Raw genomic sequence first — 18,175 nt, 5'->3', positions numbered from 1 at the left:
GGTACAATAGTGGAAAATAGCAATCAATAGCACCCACTTGCTGCATTTGTATTGCTGGATGAAGATGCTAGCTCAGCAGGTCCTGAAAGGGATCATAATTCTTTCTTGCCCATTTGGGAGTTCAGCAACAACTTACCCAGGGAAATGCACTTAGCATTTCTTGAGGGTTTTCCAGGGACCGTGGCTCATCTTACCGTGGTTGAGAACACCATCTTCTACCAGGACTTGCCACATCCCAATAGCTTGAGTCCGGGAGTGGACACACGGAGTCTGCTGCAGCATCCAGTCCACCAGCTCGGTTCCTACACAGCATTGTCTAAGGGGAGGTGGGACACAAAGGATGGGAAATCACTCCCTTGCAGATGAAGATAACTCTTGCGAGAGGAGACCCTCCCAAAAAGCTTAGTGTTCTTTCACCAAATGAGGTCTCACTGCAGACAAACACCACACGGTGTGGCCTCAGGTTCTCGAACTCTTGTACAAACCAATAAAACCACTCAGCTAAAGGCTGAGCATGAAATGAAAGAGGATTACAAGTTCCATCACCAGTGGAAACCGAAGGGCCAACATACGGGAGCATTAGCTGGCAAGCTAATCCCAGGGCCAGAAACTCTGTCATCTGGAGCCAGTCCCAGAAAATCTCAGTGTAAAATGAAGTCTAAGAAAAATTCTGACTTCCTTCACCTGAGCCTTGTGAGGAATGAGTTAATGTTTGTAACGCACTTGGAGGTGCTCCATGAAAGGTGCTGTATAAGTGCAAAATTATATAGCAATTTATATTTTCAAGTAATACTACTGATCTTCCTCAGAGGGGTGTTGGGAGAAACAAGCAATTAGCAATGCAAATCTCTTTGAAAAAAGTTCTATGTAAGGAGCATCAGTACTTCTACAGAGCCTGTCATCTGAAGAGCTCCAAATGCTTTCCGTGTAGTCACACATTCATCCCTAAGATGCCCCTCTGTGGTAAGTTGGTCAGGATGGGTAAATTGCATGCATTAGTTAGGAAACATATAATTACACACACACATTAGGGAATACTGAAATCTTCAGTGGGGTGAGAGAGAAAGGCAGGTGTTCGTGGCATGAGGGAGGAAATGGAATCTTGAAGTCCAAGGGTTGAATCCCAAGGGACAATGGAAGACGGCAGGGAGTCGAGTAGCTGGCTGCTTGCAGTTGGGTCTGAATCACTGGTGGCTTCTTCTCCCATGCTAGGGACACCACGATCTCTGGGGCATGGGCTGAGGCTATGTCAGGCCCAGGGAGCTCCTCTCTAGTTTAACCTGGAAGAGAGTCCTGGTGCTGGGCCACTTTGGGAAGAGGCTTAATCTGGGAGGAGTCATGAGATGCAGCACCAGGTCTGCTACTTATTAGCTACGTGTTTGGCCATATTATTCAACCCTCTGGTTCTCTCAGTTTTCTCATCTGTAAAAGAAAGGAGGAAGAAAAGATGGCCTCTAAGGCCATTTCCAGTTCTAATATTCTAAGAACTCTGAAATCTATCAGAGCTCCTGTGATGGCCAGATTCGGGTCAGATTCTAGAATATTTCACAAGGAGGATGTGCTGAGAAGGCCATTAGATTTCCAGGACTGCTCTGATTACAGTCTATACCCACCCATTAGAACTTCAATAGGCAGAGAGGCACCTAGTTACTATTCATTCTGAAACAAGCATATGGCCTATCAAAATATTCCTCCTCTAATTTGTGAATTTATTAACAGCAAAAGTATTGTAAAAGTATGAAAAATCAATTTCATGTGGGCTTTAATTCAATGATTACCTTTATTAAAAAGAGTACATGGAATTGAGATGATCCCAGAGCATCTGGGCCCTTGCACAGGCTATAAGAGTCTTGCAATCAAAATACAGAACAAAGACACATGGCTGTGCCCCTTGTAGCTGATGAAAACACTGGGTCTGCCCTCCATTAATGATCTGTAGGCACTTTAGAACTGACAGCAGATCTCTGGGACAGTGATCATTGGGGGTGATACTGCATCTATGGAGACTTGAACACTCCAATGCTGCAGCAATAATATAATGGGGTGAGGAGGAGGATGGAGGGAGAGGATGGAACTGGGAACAAGATCTGGGACAAGGAACTCAAACTGTGCTGTAGGAAAAAGAAATCACGCCTCTGACTTCCAGTTGAGTCCACAGGCTATTACCAACAGATCATTAATTGGTGTCACAGGGTGTGGAACAGACATAACACCTATATTTCAGGAGTTTAATATCTTAGTACTATGGAGCAAGAAAGAGATTATGGTTTCTGACTTCTAGTTTCCATTATTTGTCACCAAAGATGACATATTTTAATGGAATTTCCCTAACGCAAGTCAACGTTTGAAAAAGCATAATCATATTTTAAATCAAGGAAAAAATAATAAAATTTTAAAAAGAAAACAGTCTTTTAGCCATATGAGATTTTTAAGAGCCATTTAATTAGTTAAAGAGATTGAACTCTCTCTGGGAACATATGACACATGATTTTTTAAAAAATCTTAACTTCCCTTTAAATTATAGCAGTGTGTAGAGACCACACACTCCAGAAAGGATGAACTTCCAGGGTTGGAGAAGACTTCCAAATATAATCATCCAAAATGGTAGTTAGCAAATATCAACATTCCAAGGGCTAGATGAACAACTTGTCTTACGAGATGGACTGTGTCCTAAGAGGAATGTGCTACTGATAAGACTGAAGTGTTTCTCAAATTCCATCTCATTTCCAAAATTCTATCAAGAAGAGGCCAATCTAAAAGTAACAAATAAACTGTCAATTTTGGTCTTGTAAAACTATTCACGACAAATGCAAGCAGAAGAGTGTTAATTTGCATGGAGTGCATAAAAAGTGATCCAAAGAGGAAGAATTGCTAAGTCTTTCCATCTCTATCCTTGGGAAGAGACTGGATCTTGAAGCACATACACTTGAAGGTTTGCTATTGGGTGAACCAGATATAATTTTACAACTTCTATCATAGTTGATTGTCACTAGAAAGATAGATATCCTGCATGGTAATTTTAAAATTTGTACTCTAGCTTTTCACTGTGTTTTATGAATCTGGTTCATATGAATCAAATGGGTTTTGACTCATGTGAAGTCTGATGGGTTCTGAGGTCACGTCTAGGCTACTGAGAAAGCGAACCTGACTGATTGCTGAAAGAGAGCCATGAGTCTGAACCACGGTGCAGGGGAGAGAGTGAAGGCTTGTGTGCCATCCATATATAGCCCATTCTAAATCCTAAACCCTTGTTGAATTCATAAAATTAAAGATTAGACACGAATCCTTAGTTGACCCACGATGGTTCAGTCATCACAGAAGGTTCAATGAAATCACCAGCAGCCCCAGTCTTTATCATTGCTTAACCCCAGTGACAGCTAAATGAGTCCTTATTCTATATGATTATAGATGTTATACAGAGTTGTATATCTTACTATATGCATACTAGAATGAAATCCTACACTAAAAAGTAAACTCCATAAAGGAGATTGTATATATTTTTTCATTCTTGTATCCTTAGGGCTTGGAACACAACAGTGCCTGGTGCCAGTAGGTACCTAATAAATTTGTGGAATGAACAAATGATGGAATGAATGAAAAGATCACTGAACTTGGGGATCAACCAACTTTGGTTTAAATCCTGGCTCTGCCACTCACTAGATTTGTGGCTTGGACAAGGAACCTCAGTTTTATCATCTGAAAAATGGCCATACCCCTACCTAGCAGGTTGTGGTGAGGATGAAATGAGATAACATACGGCAAGTGGCCTGGTACAAGGCTTCAAGCATAAATAAATGCTCAGTAAATGTTAGCTGAATCTCAATTAAATCTAGACGTTTTCCTAAAAAACGCTAGCAAACAGAAATACAAAAATTTTCTTCTCTTTGTTCATCACAATTAAACCACTGTCCAAGCAAATAAGTTCAGGAGTAACTGCTGCGAATATTAAGGATAATTAAAGTTAAGCAGGGACCCAAGACAAGCTTAGATCTTCCAGAACCTAGAGGATTATAACATGCTGCCCATAGAAGTAAAACAGGGAAACACAGGTTTGTTACAACTTCACGAAACATGAACGTGAGGGGGCCGTAGCCTTTAGAATCATTGCACATACCTGTACGTCTTTAAGTGGTATTTTCTATCTCTAATCATGTGAGGTGCTCGAGAGAGAATGGCATTTCGTAAAATTTTTCCAACCCTGAGGATCTTCTCTGAAGGGACCTGGATTTTAATCAGGTGGAAGGAGGGGAAGAGAAAGAAGGAGAGTTTATAGAAGGAAAACAAACCAGATGAATCTTTAAGTCACTTTCCAATCTGACTCTGGCTTGATAGATACAACTCATTCACACATTTACATTGTTCACTTGTGTGACATGTCATTGTTTTTATGTTGAGAACCGAGACACACTGAATATTTATTGTCTCTAGAAAATGTCTCTGAGGTTTCCTGTGAGGCTCTGACATATGGACCACCTCCAGTGGTAACCTAAGAAGCTAGCTCTGATGGCTCATCAACCCACCAACATCCCATTACCTTGGTAATGGAGTTAGCAGGACGAAGAGGAACGTGAGGTTCAATGAGAGGTGTCTGAAAAATAAAATGTTAAAGCAAAAGAAAATTAAACAAAAAGTTCACTAAAGAAAATTATGGGTTGGGGGATGAGAAACATCTATTTTTAAAAAACTCAAAATAGAATTAAAAAAATAAGAGATAAAATCTGTCTAAAGAACTTGAATGCCTAGGCATTCAAAGGGCAAAATTAGACCATTCAATTTGCCAAAATTTAAATATAAATCATTAAAAATGAAAAAAAACAAACAGATAGGAATGATTGGATGTTTGTAGGCTTAATGAGAAGGGAATCAATATCTACTCAAAGCATAACAAACATCAGTGCAGAGGAAAGAGCAAAACAAGATAAACATGAATAGAGATTAAAATGACCTATCTCAGGGGATGGGATAAAGTACTGATTTAGAATGGAAATGAGCGATTTCATCCTGTCTCATGTAGTTAAGATTCTTTTTCTGCAATTTGTATTTTTAGAAAGAAAATCTTAATTTTTAAGAGATGCTTCTTGGTGGTTTATGCATTCAAGTTCCTAGAACTCACTGGCGCAGCTAGTGCACATTCTCTTTCATTGGCAAAGCGATGTACCGTTTTCAGGATTCCATGACTGTCAGAACAGCTCTAGGATCTAGATGAAGCTCCTATCATTATCTACTTTCTACATTCAGATGAAGGTGCTGAATTGGAATCCCAGGGAAATGACTTGCTACACAGATACACAGTTAAGTCCCCTAGTTGTACGGAAATCCCTTCACTCTATTTCTCTGTAATATCTGGTAATGCCATTTCTGAATGGAGGAGAAAGATATATTCAGGCAAAGGTGCTGAGAGAACCATCAACACAACGCTGTTCGTGCCACTTCCAGAAAGGAAGGCTTACTTGTGAGCTTGTGGTAGGCAGAACAATGGCCCCCTAAAGATGTCCATGCCCTTATCTCCAGAACCTGTGACTATACTACATTACATAGCAAAAGGGACTCTGTAGGTGTGATTGAGTTAAGGATCAAAATAGGAAGATTATCCTGGTGTTTTGGGGTGGGTACAATATAATCATTTGGGCCCTTAAAAGATGGAAGAGAGAGGAGGGGAGTTTTATAACCAGAGAGATAGCAGTGAGTAGGACTCAGCCTGATTTTGCTGGCTTTTTGCTGATAATGGAGGAGGCCAAGAGCCACGGAATAAGGGCTGCCTCTAGAAGAGAGAAAAGGCAAAACAATATATGGATTTTCCCCTAAAACCTCCAGAAGGAACTGGCTACTAACACCTTTATGTTAGCCCAGTGAGACCCATTTCAGACTTCTAAACTACAGCACTGTAAACTTATTACTTTGTGTTCTTCTAAGCCACTAAGCTTGTGGTAATTTGTTACAGCAGTCACAGAAAACCAATACGGAGATTATTATGCTTAAACCAAAAACATTAATTTTTGCAAATAGAAGCCATTACATTGAGAATAAAACTGGTAGCTTTTCCCTCTAGTTTTAATTTAAAAAATACAGTCAATGGGAGAAATAAAAGTCAATATTAATTTAAAATACTTTATGTACCTAAATACAAATATCCACGGATAAACATATACTTTCCTTTTTATCAACAATAAATTTCAGACGGGTTGCTGCTTTTAATATTATAATAGAATTAAAGAAAAAGATAAAAGAATACTAAGCTTTAAGAGAAGCATAGATGAGATACAGATTTATTTAGAATGACTGAAATCTCACTGAACTCACTTAAACATTTTCATCACCTTGCTGGTATCTAGTACGTGTTTTTTCCCCTCTTGAAATCACTAGAGCACAGGTGTCAAGCAATATTATAGTATTTTAGCAGCATACTGTTTACAGCCAGTATAGAACAACGAATATCAATCTGGTCCAATTCAATAGTAGCTTTAAACAGAGGCTGACTTTGCCCAGAAACAGCCCGTGCTCCCTTATGGCAGACTTTCCATGGGAGAGGCACCATGAGCTCATGGAGCCCATGTGCTTGTACCACCTCTTCAAAGAAGACAGAGAAAATTCTGTGATTCCAAGTCACCTGGAAAAATGTTCAAAAGCACCAGACCAGCATGCACCAGGGCCCTGGAAATGTGTGCAGTGAAAACATGTTGATTATTTGCAAGTTTTGCATTCCCAGTAGGCATGCATCTTGCCTCTTTACGTTACACAGGTTGGTTTATATGTCTAGGACTGTGCCTGGTTATGTATGCAAATTGTAGAAACCTCTGGTTATTCCTGAAAATAATAGTAGAAACTCATTTCTCCTTCCTCTCGTGGAAGAAGGAGGTGCAGGTACACGTGGTCTAGAGAAGACGGATGTGGGATTAGCTTCTGAGGTAACCTTTTCTCTCCTGTGAAAAAATCTACTTTCCTTTGCCGTAGTCTTTGAGAGCCTGGCTGAGCTGGAGGTCAAGAAGATGCCCGTGCTTGAGGACACCGATGAATGTTTATTCTTGGGTAGGTGCAATGAAACATTATTTGAAGATTGCATCTTTTTATTTGCTTCTACAGAAATGGCTATAATTTAACAAAATGCTAACAAGTAGTCCCTACATTAGTTAACTTGGTTGGATAGTTCCCTTTTTGGTTCCTTGAAAAGAAAGTATTAAGAAGCAGGCAAGCAACAGGCTTCAACCAGAATTGTTCCTTTGATTTGCAAAATGTACATTAAGGTTGTCTTTTGGGTGGATAGTCCTAGTATCAGTTTCAGGACCAAGAGACTGTTTAATCTGTTGAAAGGCGGCATTCTCAGAACCTTCCCAGCTCAAAGATGTTAGGTTTAGGGGCAACACAATGAATGGATGCTTTGAGAAGGGGACAGTCGCTTTATTTAATAAAACCTTCAAGGAACACATCCAGTGTGAAGGCAGGGAAAGTTTTATTTTGCGAGAAGAGAAATTTGTCTTTGAAAGGAACACTACATTCAGTTAGGCAAGCTCCTGTGTTCTAAGAACTACCTTGGTGCCTAGCAGCCATATGTGCTGAGACAGAGGCCATTTGTGACAGGCAGGCCAGGTCCCTGGGAAACAAAGTCACTGGCTGATGCCTCTTCAGGGACCCCTCCATTATGAGCTTGACTTTATTGCTTTTGTATCTGCTAGTTTATTTCCTTTTGGTTTCTCTTGGTCTTCAAGCAAAGTTCCTTTTGAGAATTTCACCTTAGCTGTGTTCTAGAGCAATGAGAAAAAGCATTTCATTTTATAAATGATTAGGTTAAACAGGAGAGGGAAAGAAGCAGGATGGTGATATTAGTGAGAATCGAAACAAGAAAAGCAGCCCTAGAGGCAGGACCAAGCATTTCCAGTGCCGGGCCCTTCACGTGTGTTGTCCGCACATGCATCTTTATACTTGTTATCTCCTCATTTCATGATTACTCTCATTTTTTATTGAGAAAACTAAGGCCAGAGACATTGAGGACTGCGCTGACACAGCTAATAACTGGAAGAGCTGGGAGTTGAATCCAGGTCTATCTCACTCCAATGTCTACACAACAGCTACAATGACCCCCATCCCACCGGCTCTTTTCTTCTAGAGACATCTTTGCTCACCCTCTGGAAGAGTTTGTGTTCTGTTGTGTTAAAGTTCATTGAGAAAAGTGCACCTAAGCCCTTCTAGGTTATCAGGTATCAGACTTCGTCTTATGAGTTTCCAGCAATCAATGTTCACGCTGACCTACTGAGATGATACATTAGCGCTATGCATCATGCTTGGTCTGAATTAACTTTTTTTTAAAGTATTATTATTTATTTATTTATTTATTTTTGCTGAGGAAGACTGGCCCTGGGCTAACATCCGTGCCCATCTTCCTCCACTTTATATGGGACGCCGCCACAGCATGGCCTGACAAGCGGTGCGTCGGTGCGCGCCCGCGATCCGACCCAGCAAACCCCGGGCCGCGGCAGCGGAGCGTGCGCACTTAACCGCTTGCGCCACCGGGCGGCCCCCTGAATTAACTTTTTAAAAAGCAAGTTTGCAACAATGAAAGATTTGGCATTGAGGAGCTGCCCTACCAGGGCTAAGACAAATATACCAGAGACATAGGTAGCAGTCAAAGTCTGAGCAGGACAATGGAAACCACTCAGGGTATTTCCCACAGAGGGAATTTAATGTTGGGAAGTGGCTTTATAATAAGGTGGTGCAAGAGCTGAGAAGCCAAACAGGCTACTGGGAGGTACCCCAGATATTAGCAAAGCAGGAAGCCCGCGGGTAGAGGGACAGAGGGAGAAGGAAGCATCACCAGGGCCTGAGCCACGTGTCCCGGGGGAAGCTGGAAGCCTGGAGGGGCTCCAGGTCCTAGTGGTATAGCCACCGCTGGAGATGCTGCCCACCTTCCTGCTGCCAAGAGGGAGGCGAGACCCTCCCATGTCTAATCTCTCTCCAGTCAGAAGCCAGAGAAATAAGGAAAAGAATTTCATTTTATAAATGATGAGGTTAATAGAAGAGCAAAAGAAGTAGCATGGTAGCAAGATGATCAAAGCAAGAAAACCAGCCCTAAAGGCAAAAAAAAGTCCAGGGGAGCCTGGGAAACATGCTCTGCAGAGGTCGGCCTCCTGGCGATGCACAGCAGAGCACAGGAAGGGCAAAGAACTGCTCTCATGGCAAACAGGCCCGGGGCCAGCATAACAGGGTGGTCGCAGAGGCCACAGAGTGGGGACAGGCCTGCCACATGTACCTCCCCAGCGCGCTCACCCTCCCGCTGTTCCATATCCTCCCAGGCTCTCTTCCTGTTGGGCTATAGGCAAGGCAGGGGGACAGTGGGCTGGCGAGGAGTAAGCCTTCATTAACGCTTCCTCGGGGTGTCCTATGTTTTGACCTATAGCCGGAAAACACATATCACAAATGAGCCCTAAAAGGAATGGACCCCTCTCCAATTAAATTTCATACATTTCAACACATCAATCATGTGTTAAGGATAAAAATTCTTCCTTCCTACCTGGGCATGAAAGAATCCTAATTGGGTTGTGAAAATGTGATCCTAAAAAGCTAGGCAGAGAAAAGAGATAAAGGCAGAGGTATTCAGTTTTCTCTCTGCTTTTCTTGGCTTTCTCCACTGAACACTTCCCTCAGGATTGACCGTAATTGGTTTTTGTTTGTTTCTGGAGAGGGGATGCACTCTACAGCTTTTTATTATGTTTATATTACTACTGAAAAGGAGAAACAATAAGGGAAAATATTCCTTTTGGCACCAGAGCCAATTCAGAAATACTAATCAGGTGATAAAAAATATGAATTTAGCCTCCATTATGAGGTGCACAATAACTCCCCAGTAGATGATAATGAGCTAAAGGCACTGTAATAGGCCTCATGAAAAACCATATTCAGGCCCTTTTGAAAGGGGGTAATTCTTTTTACTCAATTTGCTCACAGAAGCCTTTTGCAAGGCGCAACATTTTAAGCCAAGAGATAAGAATAACAAGCTAGATTGGGACACAAAGCTCATGGCAAAACTCTGGCAACCCAGTGCTATAAAGAGTCATATAAGTCCACATCCAATTTAATTCAAGTATTTAATGAAGGTGTATTGTGTGCAGAGCAACGTGCTAGGCTAAAGTAGAAGACTCTGATAAAGACCTGGTCTAAATAAGCTTTAGATCTTGTTGGGAAAGCAAAATTTCTTAAACCATTAGTGAGACAACATGAGTCAACAAATAAAAACAACATTCTGGATTTCAAATTCCCCCTTTCTCGTTTCAGGTGAGGAAATCTCTAGGAAGAGGGGAGAATAATATTCAATTTTTTAGTGAAAATGATATACTTTTAGGAGTTACATTCCCTTGTTTTGGCATTTTGGATAACTAAACTAAATTCTTAGAAACATATGTCTCATTCTTGTAGTAACTGTCATCAGTGTCATCACTCTTTGGTCGACCAGATGAAATTAAAGTAAGGAATAAGTCAGACTCGTGGACAGATTTCACCACTCTGCAATAACTATGTAAGTTTTTCATTTGTTAAATAATGGAAAAATCATCTACAGACCTCTTTGGCTTCCATCTGTAGGCTTTTTTTTTCATTTTAAGTCTTTCCTAGTTCGATATTGGCTTACAGATTCCCAGTTTCAGCTGCCACGTGTAAAGAGATTGAAAGTTGTCACTCTCATCCTCATAACAAGAAAAAGCTGAACAAGGTGAAAATAATGACTTCTCCGGGGCCCAGGAGAGAACTGAGGCTGTAGAGCAAACTGTCACTCTGAAATCTGGAGAGAGAAGGGAATCCAGAGAGTGACAGCTGAGATTTGCCTACCTGGAACAGAAGCCACAAACTAGTAGGAACACTTAAATGATGTTAAATTAATTAAACAAGGAAGACATTAGACTGACGTGGCTCTAATGCCATGGCGGCCTGCATAAGCAAACCAAAGTCTAAGTCTGTAAGTGCCTCAAAGTTACAAAACTGAAACCTAACGACAACAATCACAAAGAGCCAAGCAGGCTTGAAGCTACAGCCAGTCAATTATTCCCTTACGTTGCTTCCAGTTTTTCTCTATAAAATATCTTCCTGAGCTCCTGTCAGTGGAGAGCTCTTAATCACGTCCAGTTTGGTGCTGCCAGATTCAAATCAATTTTTGCTCAAATAAAATCTTAAAATGTTTAATATGCCCCAGTTTAACTTCTAACAATGGTAATTTTGATGAATTGCTGGAGGCTGAATGTGGAATAGCTTGAGAGTGAGAAACTCCTGGGTGGGGGCAGTCTTAGGTGGGCCCCTCCAAATTTGTGGGTTTTACCTCCTGGAACCTCATCAGGTTCTCTTGGTGAAGAGCCAAAAAAGATCTCCTTGTGGCTCTAGCAGGGGGAGGGGAAGAGAAAACATTGTAAAATACACCTAGAGCATTCTCCACAACGAAGGCCTACTCTCCAGGAAAAAGACTTTACTAGAGTCTTATCCCACCTGAAGGAAGGGCACTTCTCCAACTCTAGCCCCCTCTAGCCTTCCTGTCTCACTAAAGGAAGAAAAAGAAACTAAGAAGCAGTCGTGAAGGTCACAGTGCAGGGACACAGACCCACTAAATGACTAAGACTCAGTCATTAGATTATAGGACATTTCACTTCTCCCTCCTGCCCCCTACCATACCAGTATAAAAATAGTGGATTACAGCTGAAAGAGCTGCAAGAGCAGACTCTATCTAAGGAGGCATTTTAGGGAAGCCCAAACACAACAGAGGAGACAAAAACAAGGACACTAGAGGAATTTGAAGCCTCTGGCATCTACAGCTACAACAAACATTAAACACTGCCCAACTCCTAGCCAGATTAACATAAAACCTCACCCTAAAGGCCTATTTATCTCATTTCCTATTTCCCAATATGTGATGTCTGGTTTTCAACCAAAAATCACAAGGCATGCTAAAGGCAAGGAAAAATAGAGTCTGAAGAGACAAAGTAACATCAGAGCCAGACTCAGATATAACAAAGATTTCAGAATTGTCAGACAGGAAATTTAAATGAACTGTGATTATTATGTTAACTATGGAATAGTATTCCATTAATAATATTAACAAAAAAGTAGACAGTATGCAAGAATACATTGAGCAATGTAAGTAAAGAGATAGAAAATAAGAAAGAAATGTCTTTCTTCCCTCTCCTTCCTCCACAGAGCAGCAATAAAGAAGAGCAGAGATGGGGTGGGAGTGGGAGAGGGCAGACCACTCCCTTCTACCCAGCAGCCAAGTCTCTTCAGAGATTCGACTCCAACGAAAGCTAAAAGTTTAAAAAATGAATCCAGGAAGTTATTTTGTGGATATTAACAAACTGATTCTAAAGTGTATATTGTCGGGGAAGAGGGAGAATCCCCCTCTGCCCTTTCCCTTAAGATTCTTATGGCTGGCCAAATAATTAAAAGACAAGTTAGACAGGAGAAAATAATACCAAGGTTAATAACATGTATACATGGGAGAAACCAGGGAAACTGAGTTTCTCAACACAATGGCAGAGATTCTCATCTTAAATATCATCTTCAGCTAAAGACAAAGGAGGATGTTGGGGGTGGGGAGGGAGACAGAAGGGAGACAGAAATCACAGTAACCAAGGGTATGTAAATTTAAGGCCTTATCCTCCACACTGATAAGTTTCTAGAGAGGCCATCCCCTTTCCCCCCAGCACAGAGATGGAGATACCTTTACAAATGGAAATTTCCCTTATAAATGTAAATGTTTGTCTGGCAACTCCTTGCAGGGCCATCTAGAGAATGTGGCTGGGAAGAGACAGAATTTTTGATAAGAGGGTCTTGCTGGTGCCTTTCCTATTGTAACATCTATTTTGCATTATATTACAGCCATCATATGATAGTAACTCCTTCCTGGAACAGGTCTTCTATGTTAAATTCTTTAGGCAGTTTGGAGGAGGTCGAATGTGCATCAGAGAAAATAATCAAGGTAAAGAGATATTTCAGGGTGGCCAAATTTTGATCTCCCACAATATGGAGAGGCAAAAGACCCAGAATATCCAATACAATATTAAAAGAGAAGAACAAAGGTGGAGGACTGATGCTACTCCATGTCAAGGCTTACTACAAAGCTACAGTCATCAAGACAGTGTGGTAATGGCAAAAGAATACACAAATAGATCAATGGAACAGAATAGAGAGCCCAGAAATAGACCCACATACATACAGTCAACTGATCTTTGACAAAGGAGCAAAGGCAATACAATGCAGCAAAGATAGTTTCCTCAACAAATGGTGCTGGAACAACTGGACATCCATATGCAAAAAAATGAATCTGGACGCAGACCTTACACTCTTCACAAAAATTAACTCAAAATGGATCACAGACCTAAATGTAAAATACGAAACTATAAACCTCCTAGAAGATAATGCAGGAGAAAACCTAGGTAACCTTGGGTATGGTGATGACTTTTTAGATAGTACACCAAAGGCACAATCAATGAAAAAAATAATCGATAAGCTGGATTTCATTAAAATTAAAAACTTCTGCTCCATGAAAGACAATGAGAAAACAAGGCACAGAATGGGAGAAAATATTTGCAAAAGACGTATCTGATAAAGGACTGATTTTCAAAATACACAACGAATTCTTTTTTTTTTTTTTTTTTTTTTTTTTTTTTTTTATAATTTTATTTATTTTATTTATTTTCCCCCAAAGCCCCAGTAGATAGTTGTATGTCATAGTTGCACATTTTCTAGTTGCTGTATGTGGGACGCGGCCTCAGCGTGGCCGGAGAAGCAGTGTGTCTGTGCGCGCCCGGGATATGAACCCGGGCTGCCTGCATCGGAGCGCACGCACTTAACCGCTAAGCCATGAGGCCGGCCCCACAACGAATTCTTAAAACTGAACAATAAGAAAACAAGCAACTTGATTAAAAAATGGGCCAAAGACCTTAATAGACACTTCACGAAAGAAGATATACAGATGGCAAATAAACATATGAAACATCATACGTCATCAGGGAAATGCAAATTAAAGCAACAATGCGATACCACTACACACCTACTGGAATGGCCAAAATCCGAAACACTGACAACACCAGATGCTCATGAGGATGTGGAGCAACAGGAACTCTTATTCATTGCTGGTGGGAATGAAAAATGGTGCAGCCACTTTGGAAGACAGTTTGGTGGTTTCTTACAAAACTAAACATACTCTTATCATATGATCTAGCAATTGTGCTCCTAGGTATTTACCCAAAGGAGTCGAAAGCTTATGTCCACACAAAAACCTGCGCATGGATGTTTATAGCAGTTTTATTCATAATTGCCAAAACTTGGAAGCAACCAAGACGTCCTTCAATAGATGAATAGATAAATAAACTGTGGTCCATCCAGACAATGGAACATTATTTGGCACTAAAAGGAAATGAGCTATCAAGCTATGAAAAGACATGGAGAAACCTTAAATGCATATTACTAAGTGAAAGAAGCCATCTGAAAAGGCTACATGCTGCATTATATTACAGCCATCATATGATAGTAACTCCTTCCTGGAACAGGTCTTCTATGTTAAATTCTTTAGGCAGTTTGGAGGAGGTCGAATGTGCATCAGAGAAAATAATCAAGGTAAAGAGATATTTCAGGGTGGCCAAATTTTGATCTCCCACAATATGGAGAGGCAAAAGACCTCCATATAAAATATATATATATAATTCCAATTATATGACATTCTGGAAAAGGCAAAACCATGACGACAATAAAAAGATCAGTGGTTGTCAGGAGTTGTGGGGGAGGGATGAATAGGCAAGCACCAAGAATTTTTAGGGCAGTGAAAATACTTGTATGATACCATAATGATGGATACATAATTATACATTTGTCCAAACCCACAGAATGTACAACACCAAGAGTGAACCACAATGTAAGCTATGGACTTTGGGTGATTATGATGTGTCAATGTAGGTTCATCAATTGTAACAAATGTACCACTCTGGTGGGGATATCGATAATGGGGGAGGATATGTATCTGTAGGGGCAGAGGGTATACAGGAAATCTCTGTGCTTTCCCCTCAACTTTGCTGTGAACTTTAAACTGCTCTAAAAAATAAAGTCTTAATTAAAAAATGGACATGACTAATCCTTAATAACTGAAATAATATTTTTAGGGCCCAAAGTGACAAAAAATTTACGAATTAAGATTGAGGTGTTTTTATGGTTGCTTAGTACCAGTGGGAAAGAATATTCAACTCAACACAGTCAAGAGCGGTTACTGGTGAGAGGGGATTATCTCATGTGTATATTTCACTGAGCTGAGACTCCTCAATCCAACTAAATAAACATACATGTTCATATTTTTTTTAAAGTAGCTTTTCTTTTTCTTTTTCTTTTATTTTTTTTATAATTTTATTTATTTATTTTTCCCCCCAAAGCCCCAGTAGATAGTTGCATGTCGTAGTTGCACATCCTTCTAGTTGCTGTATGTGGGACACGGCCTCAGCATGGCTGGAGAAGCGGTGCGTCAGTGTGAGCCCGGGATCCGAACCCGGGCCGCCAGCAGTGGAGCGCACGCACTTAACCGCTAAGCCACGGGGCCGGCCTAAAGTAGCTTTTAAGTTGTGAGAACTGAAGTCTGTAGTTTAGTCTCAGGCTGAAGTCTGACTATTAGATCAGGCTCATGGCTCAGAAGAGACTTAAGTGTACCAAAGGATGCTTGGTGAGTCCATGAAACTGGAACAAAGAAGAACCTACAGGAAAAAGGATGCCCCGACGCTTCTGTGAACTGGTCTGGGAGTACTGTTCTCAGGCAGGTGCTAGCAGATGGTTCAAATTTCTCTCCAGCATATCTTAATGCAATGCTGTGAGATGGCATGTTTTTAGAATGATTCTGTCAAGCCCTAATCTATAAGAAAGATTGTTCATGATTTCTTCTAGTAGTGGGAGAGAGCCTCAATTAGATACTAATCTTTCTTTTATTGTATAGGATCTTCTAAGTGTTTGCTTTCTAGGAGGTATGTCTACAGGTCTGTTGGACATTCCTAAGCCAGATACTCGGAGGCGACAAATTAAATGCTCACTTTTTGGAGAGGAACCCATTTTTAACAGTTGAAATGGTTCTCCTTGAGTTCTTACACAAAGCGGTTCATTTTTTTCCTTATGAATTGGTCTGATCAGGCCAAGATTTTCTTGTAATGATAATACCAATATATTAAATTTTCATTTCAGTAACAGAAGCTAAGAGATGCAAAATAAGTCAAACATAATATTCCAGAGGTCACTGTCCACTGTGGCATGTTTACCCTCAGAACTGTGACTTTCATGGAAATATAAACTCTGTGATGAATTATTAAACCCTCTTTCCCTCCTCTTTTTACAAATCTAAGCCTTGGCCTCATCATTCGCCCTCTTTTCCATTACAAGAAATTCTGACAACAAAGCCAGAATTCACCCCTGCCTATAGGCCTATTTCAAGTTTGGGGACAGATGCTGAGCACTTCTGGGAAACAAAATGAGCGTAAGATTTAGAGACATGGTTCAATTATCAAAACTTTTATGGATTGGTGCTTACTAATATAAGATCTAGAACACCCTGACATTTCCTTTTATAATCTCAAATTTAAATCAGGGCATGGTGGATACTGGAAGTTAACATTTATTTAATACTTTAAAATAGAATGAATATAGAAACGCTATGGTTGAAACTCTACTTTCCCTGAAGCCAGGGGGTCGGGCTCCTGCTGGGTACATTCCAAAGGCAAAAGAATAGTTTGCATAACACATTTTAGAAAAATCTCTTGCGCTGAAGATGCTAAATTAATTGGCATATGCAAGCCAACATAAATATATATTCTGTCCCCTACTCCTCTCCCACACAAAAGGTATATACATTGGCCTGACCTTGCTTTTTTCACTGAATGAGATCTTTTCACATCAGAACATAAAGAGCTACCTCATCCTTTTTCTGTTCCTACATGAACTTTTGGGTAGCTGCATGGTATGCTATTGTATAGATAGGCCATAATGATTTAATGATCATTTATTGATAGACATTAGCATTGTTAACCCGAGTCTACTGTATGCATAATGACAGGTAAAACAAATGAGAAATTATGAGATATTCTAATTCTATCATCCCCCTGTCCTTGAAAACTCAAGAGTCTCACTGTGGAAGAAAAGAGACATATGCAAGGCTTTGAAACAATGACCAAACCAGTAGCAATGAACATCTTGACTTTTGAAATCAAGTCTTCTTGGGAAAAATGGCTGATTCCAGGTGCAAGAAATGTACAAGATGAGACTGGAATATCTTGTCATACAAGATAGCAAGAAAGTTATCAAAAACTACAAGGGTCATGTCAAAAAGGACTCAGAACTATCTTGGGTACATAGAATCATTTTAGGGCTAGAAGTGGCCAGAGAAATAATCTGGTCATTAATCCACTTATTAAGCACTGCCTATCTGCCCAACACTGCACTAACATTGCAGAGGAAAGAAAAGACATGATGATATTATCTATGATTTCTAGAACTGTGCTGTCCAAGATGTTAGTCACTAGCCACATGTAGCCATTTACATTTAAATTAATTAAAATAAAAAAATTCTGTTCCTCAGTCTTATCACCTATGTTTCAAGTACTCAATAGCCACACAAACCTTGTCCAAGCCATGGTCATCTCTTGTCTAGGATCACAATAGTGTCCTACAAGATCTGCACGCTTCTCTCCCCACCATTCGCAACCCCATAGCCAGAATGAGCTTATAAAAACATGGGTCAGATCATGTTACTCTACCTAAAACCCTCCAATGGCTTCTCCTCCCACTCAGAGTGAAAGCCAAACCCAAACCCTATACTTCAGTCTATCTATCTGGCTCATCGTCACCTTTAGGATCTCATCTCTACTCTCCACCGCCCTGTTCAGTCCACTCCCCACTCTTCCTTCTATCTGGACCCACTCTTCCCAGTACCCCCGCAGCTCACACCCCCACTTCCCTCAGGTCTCTGCTCAAACACACCTTCTCAGAGAGGCCTGCTCTGCCCATCCTATCGCATCTAGTATCCCTGCCCCAAATCTGGCATTCTTTATCCCTCTTGCTATAGCAATTATCACACTTGACATTTTACATATTTGTTTCTTAACTATCTTCTCCACTGAAAAGTTAGCTCCATGAAGGCAAGAACTTGGTTTTGTTGACTGTTCTATCCTCCAGCTCGCGGCACGCA

At 40.6% G+C, this 18,175-nt stretch overlaps 1 protein-coding gene across 2 annotated transcripts in view; it reads right to left on the bottom strand.

Moving 5' to 3' along the window:
• The window catches only part of RAPGEF4 (Rap guanine nucleotide exchange factor 4), a 295,468-nt gene that overhangs the window by 82,550 nt on the left and 194,743 nt on the right, over positions 1–18,175 (bottom strand). The window contains exons 7-9 of one of the 2 annotated variants that reach the window (XM_087435399.1): positions 4,535–4,588; positions 4,115–4,221; positions 195–316 (exon numbers count right to left, since the gene is read on the bottom strand). In XM_087435399.1, the coding sequence (XP_087291525.1) occupies positions 195–316; positions 4,115–4,221; positions 4,535–4,588 (283 nt within the window). The remainder of the gene's footprint in view (positions 1–194; positions 317–4,114; positions 4,222–4,534; positions 4,589–18,175) is intronic. The other variant, XM_087435400.1, reaches the window with a different exon arrangement.

The sequence above is a fragment of the Ceratotherium simum genome, chromosome 9, assembly GCF_057802395.1.
Source record: "Ceratotherium simum simum isolate JZ-2026a chromosome 9, ASM5780239v1, whole genome shotgun sequence".
NCBI classification, from domain to species: domain Eukaryota; kingdom Metazoa; phylum Chordata; class Mammalia; order Perissodactyla; family Rhinocerotidae; genus Ceratotherium; species Ceratotherium simum.
The sequence above is the reverse complement of the archived record's forward strand: the minus strand, read 5'-3'. Positions and strand labels throughout refer to the sequence as shown.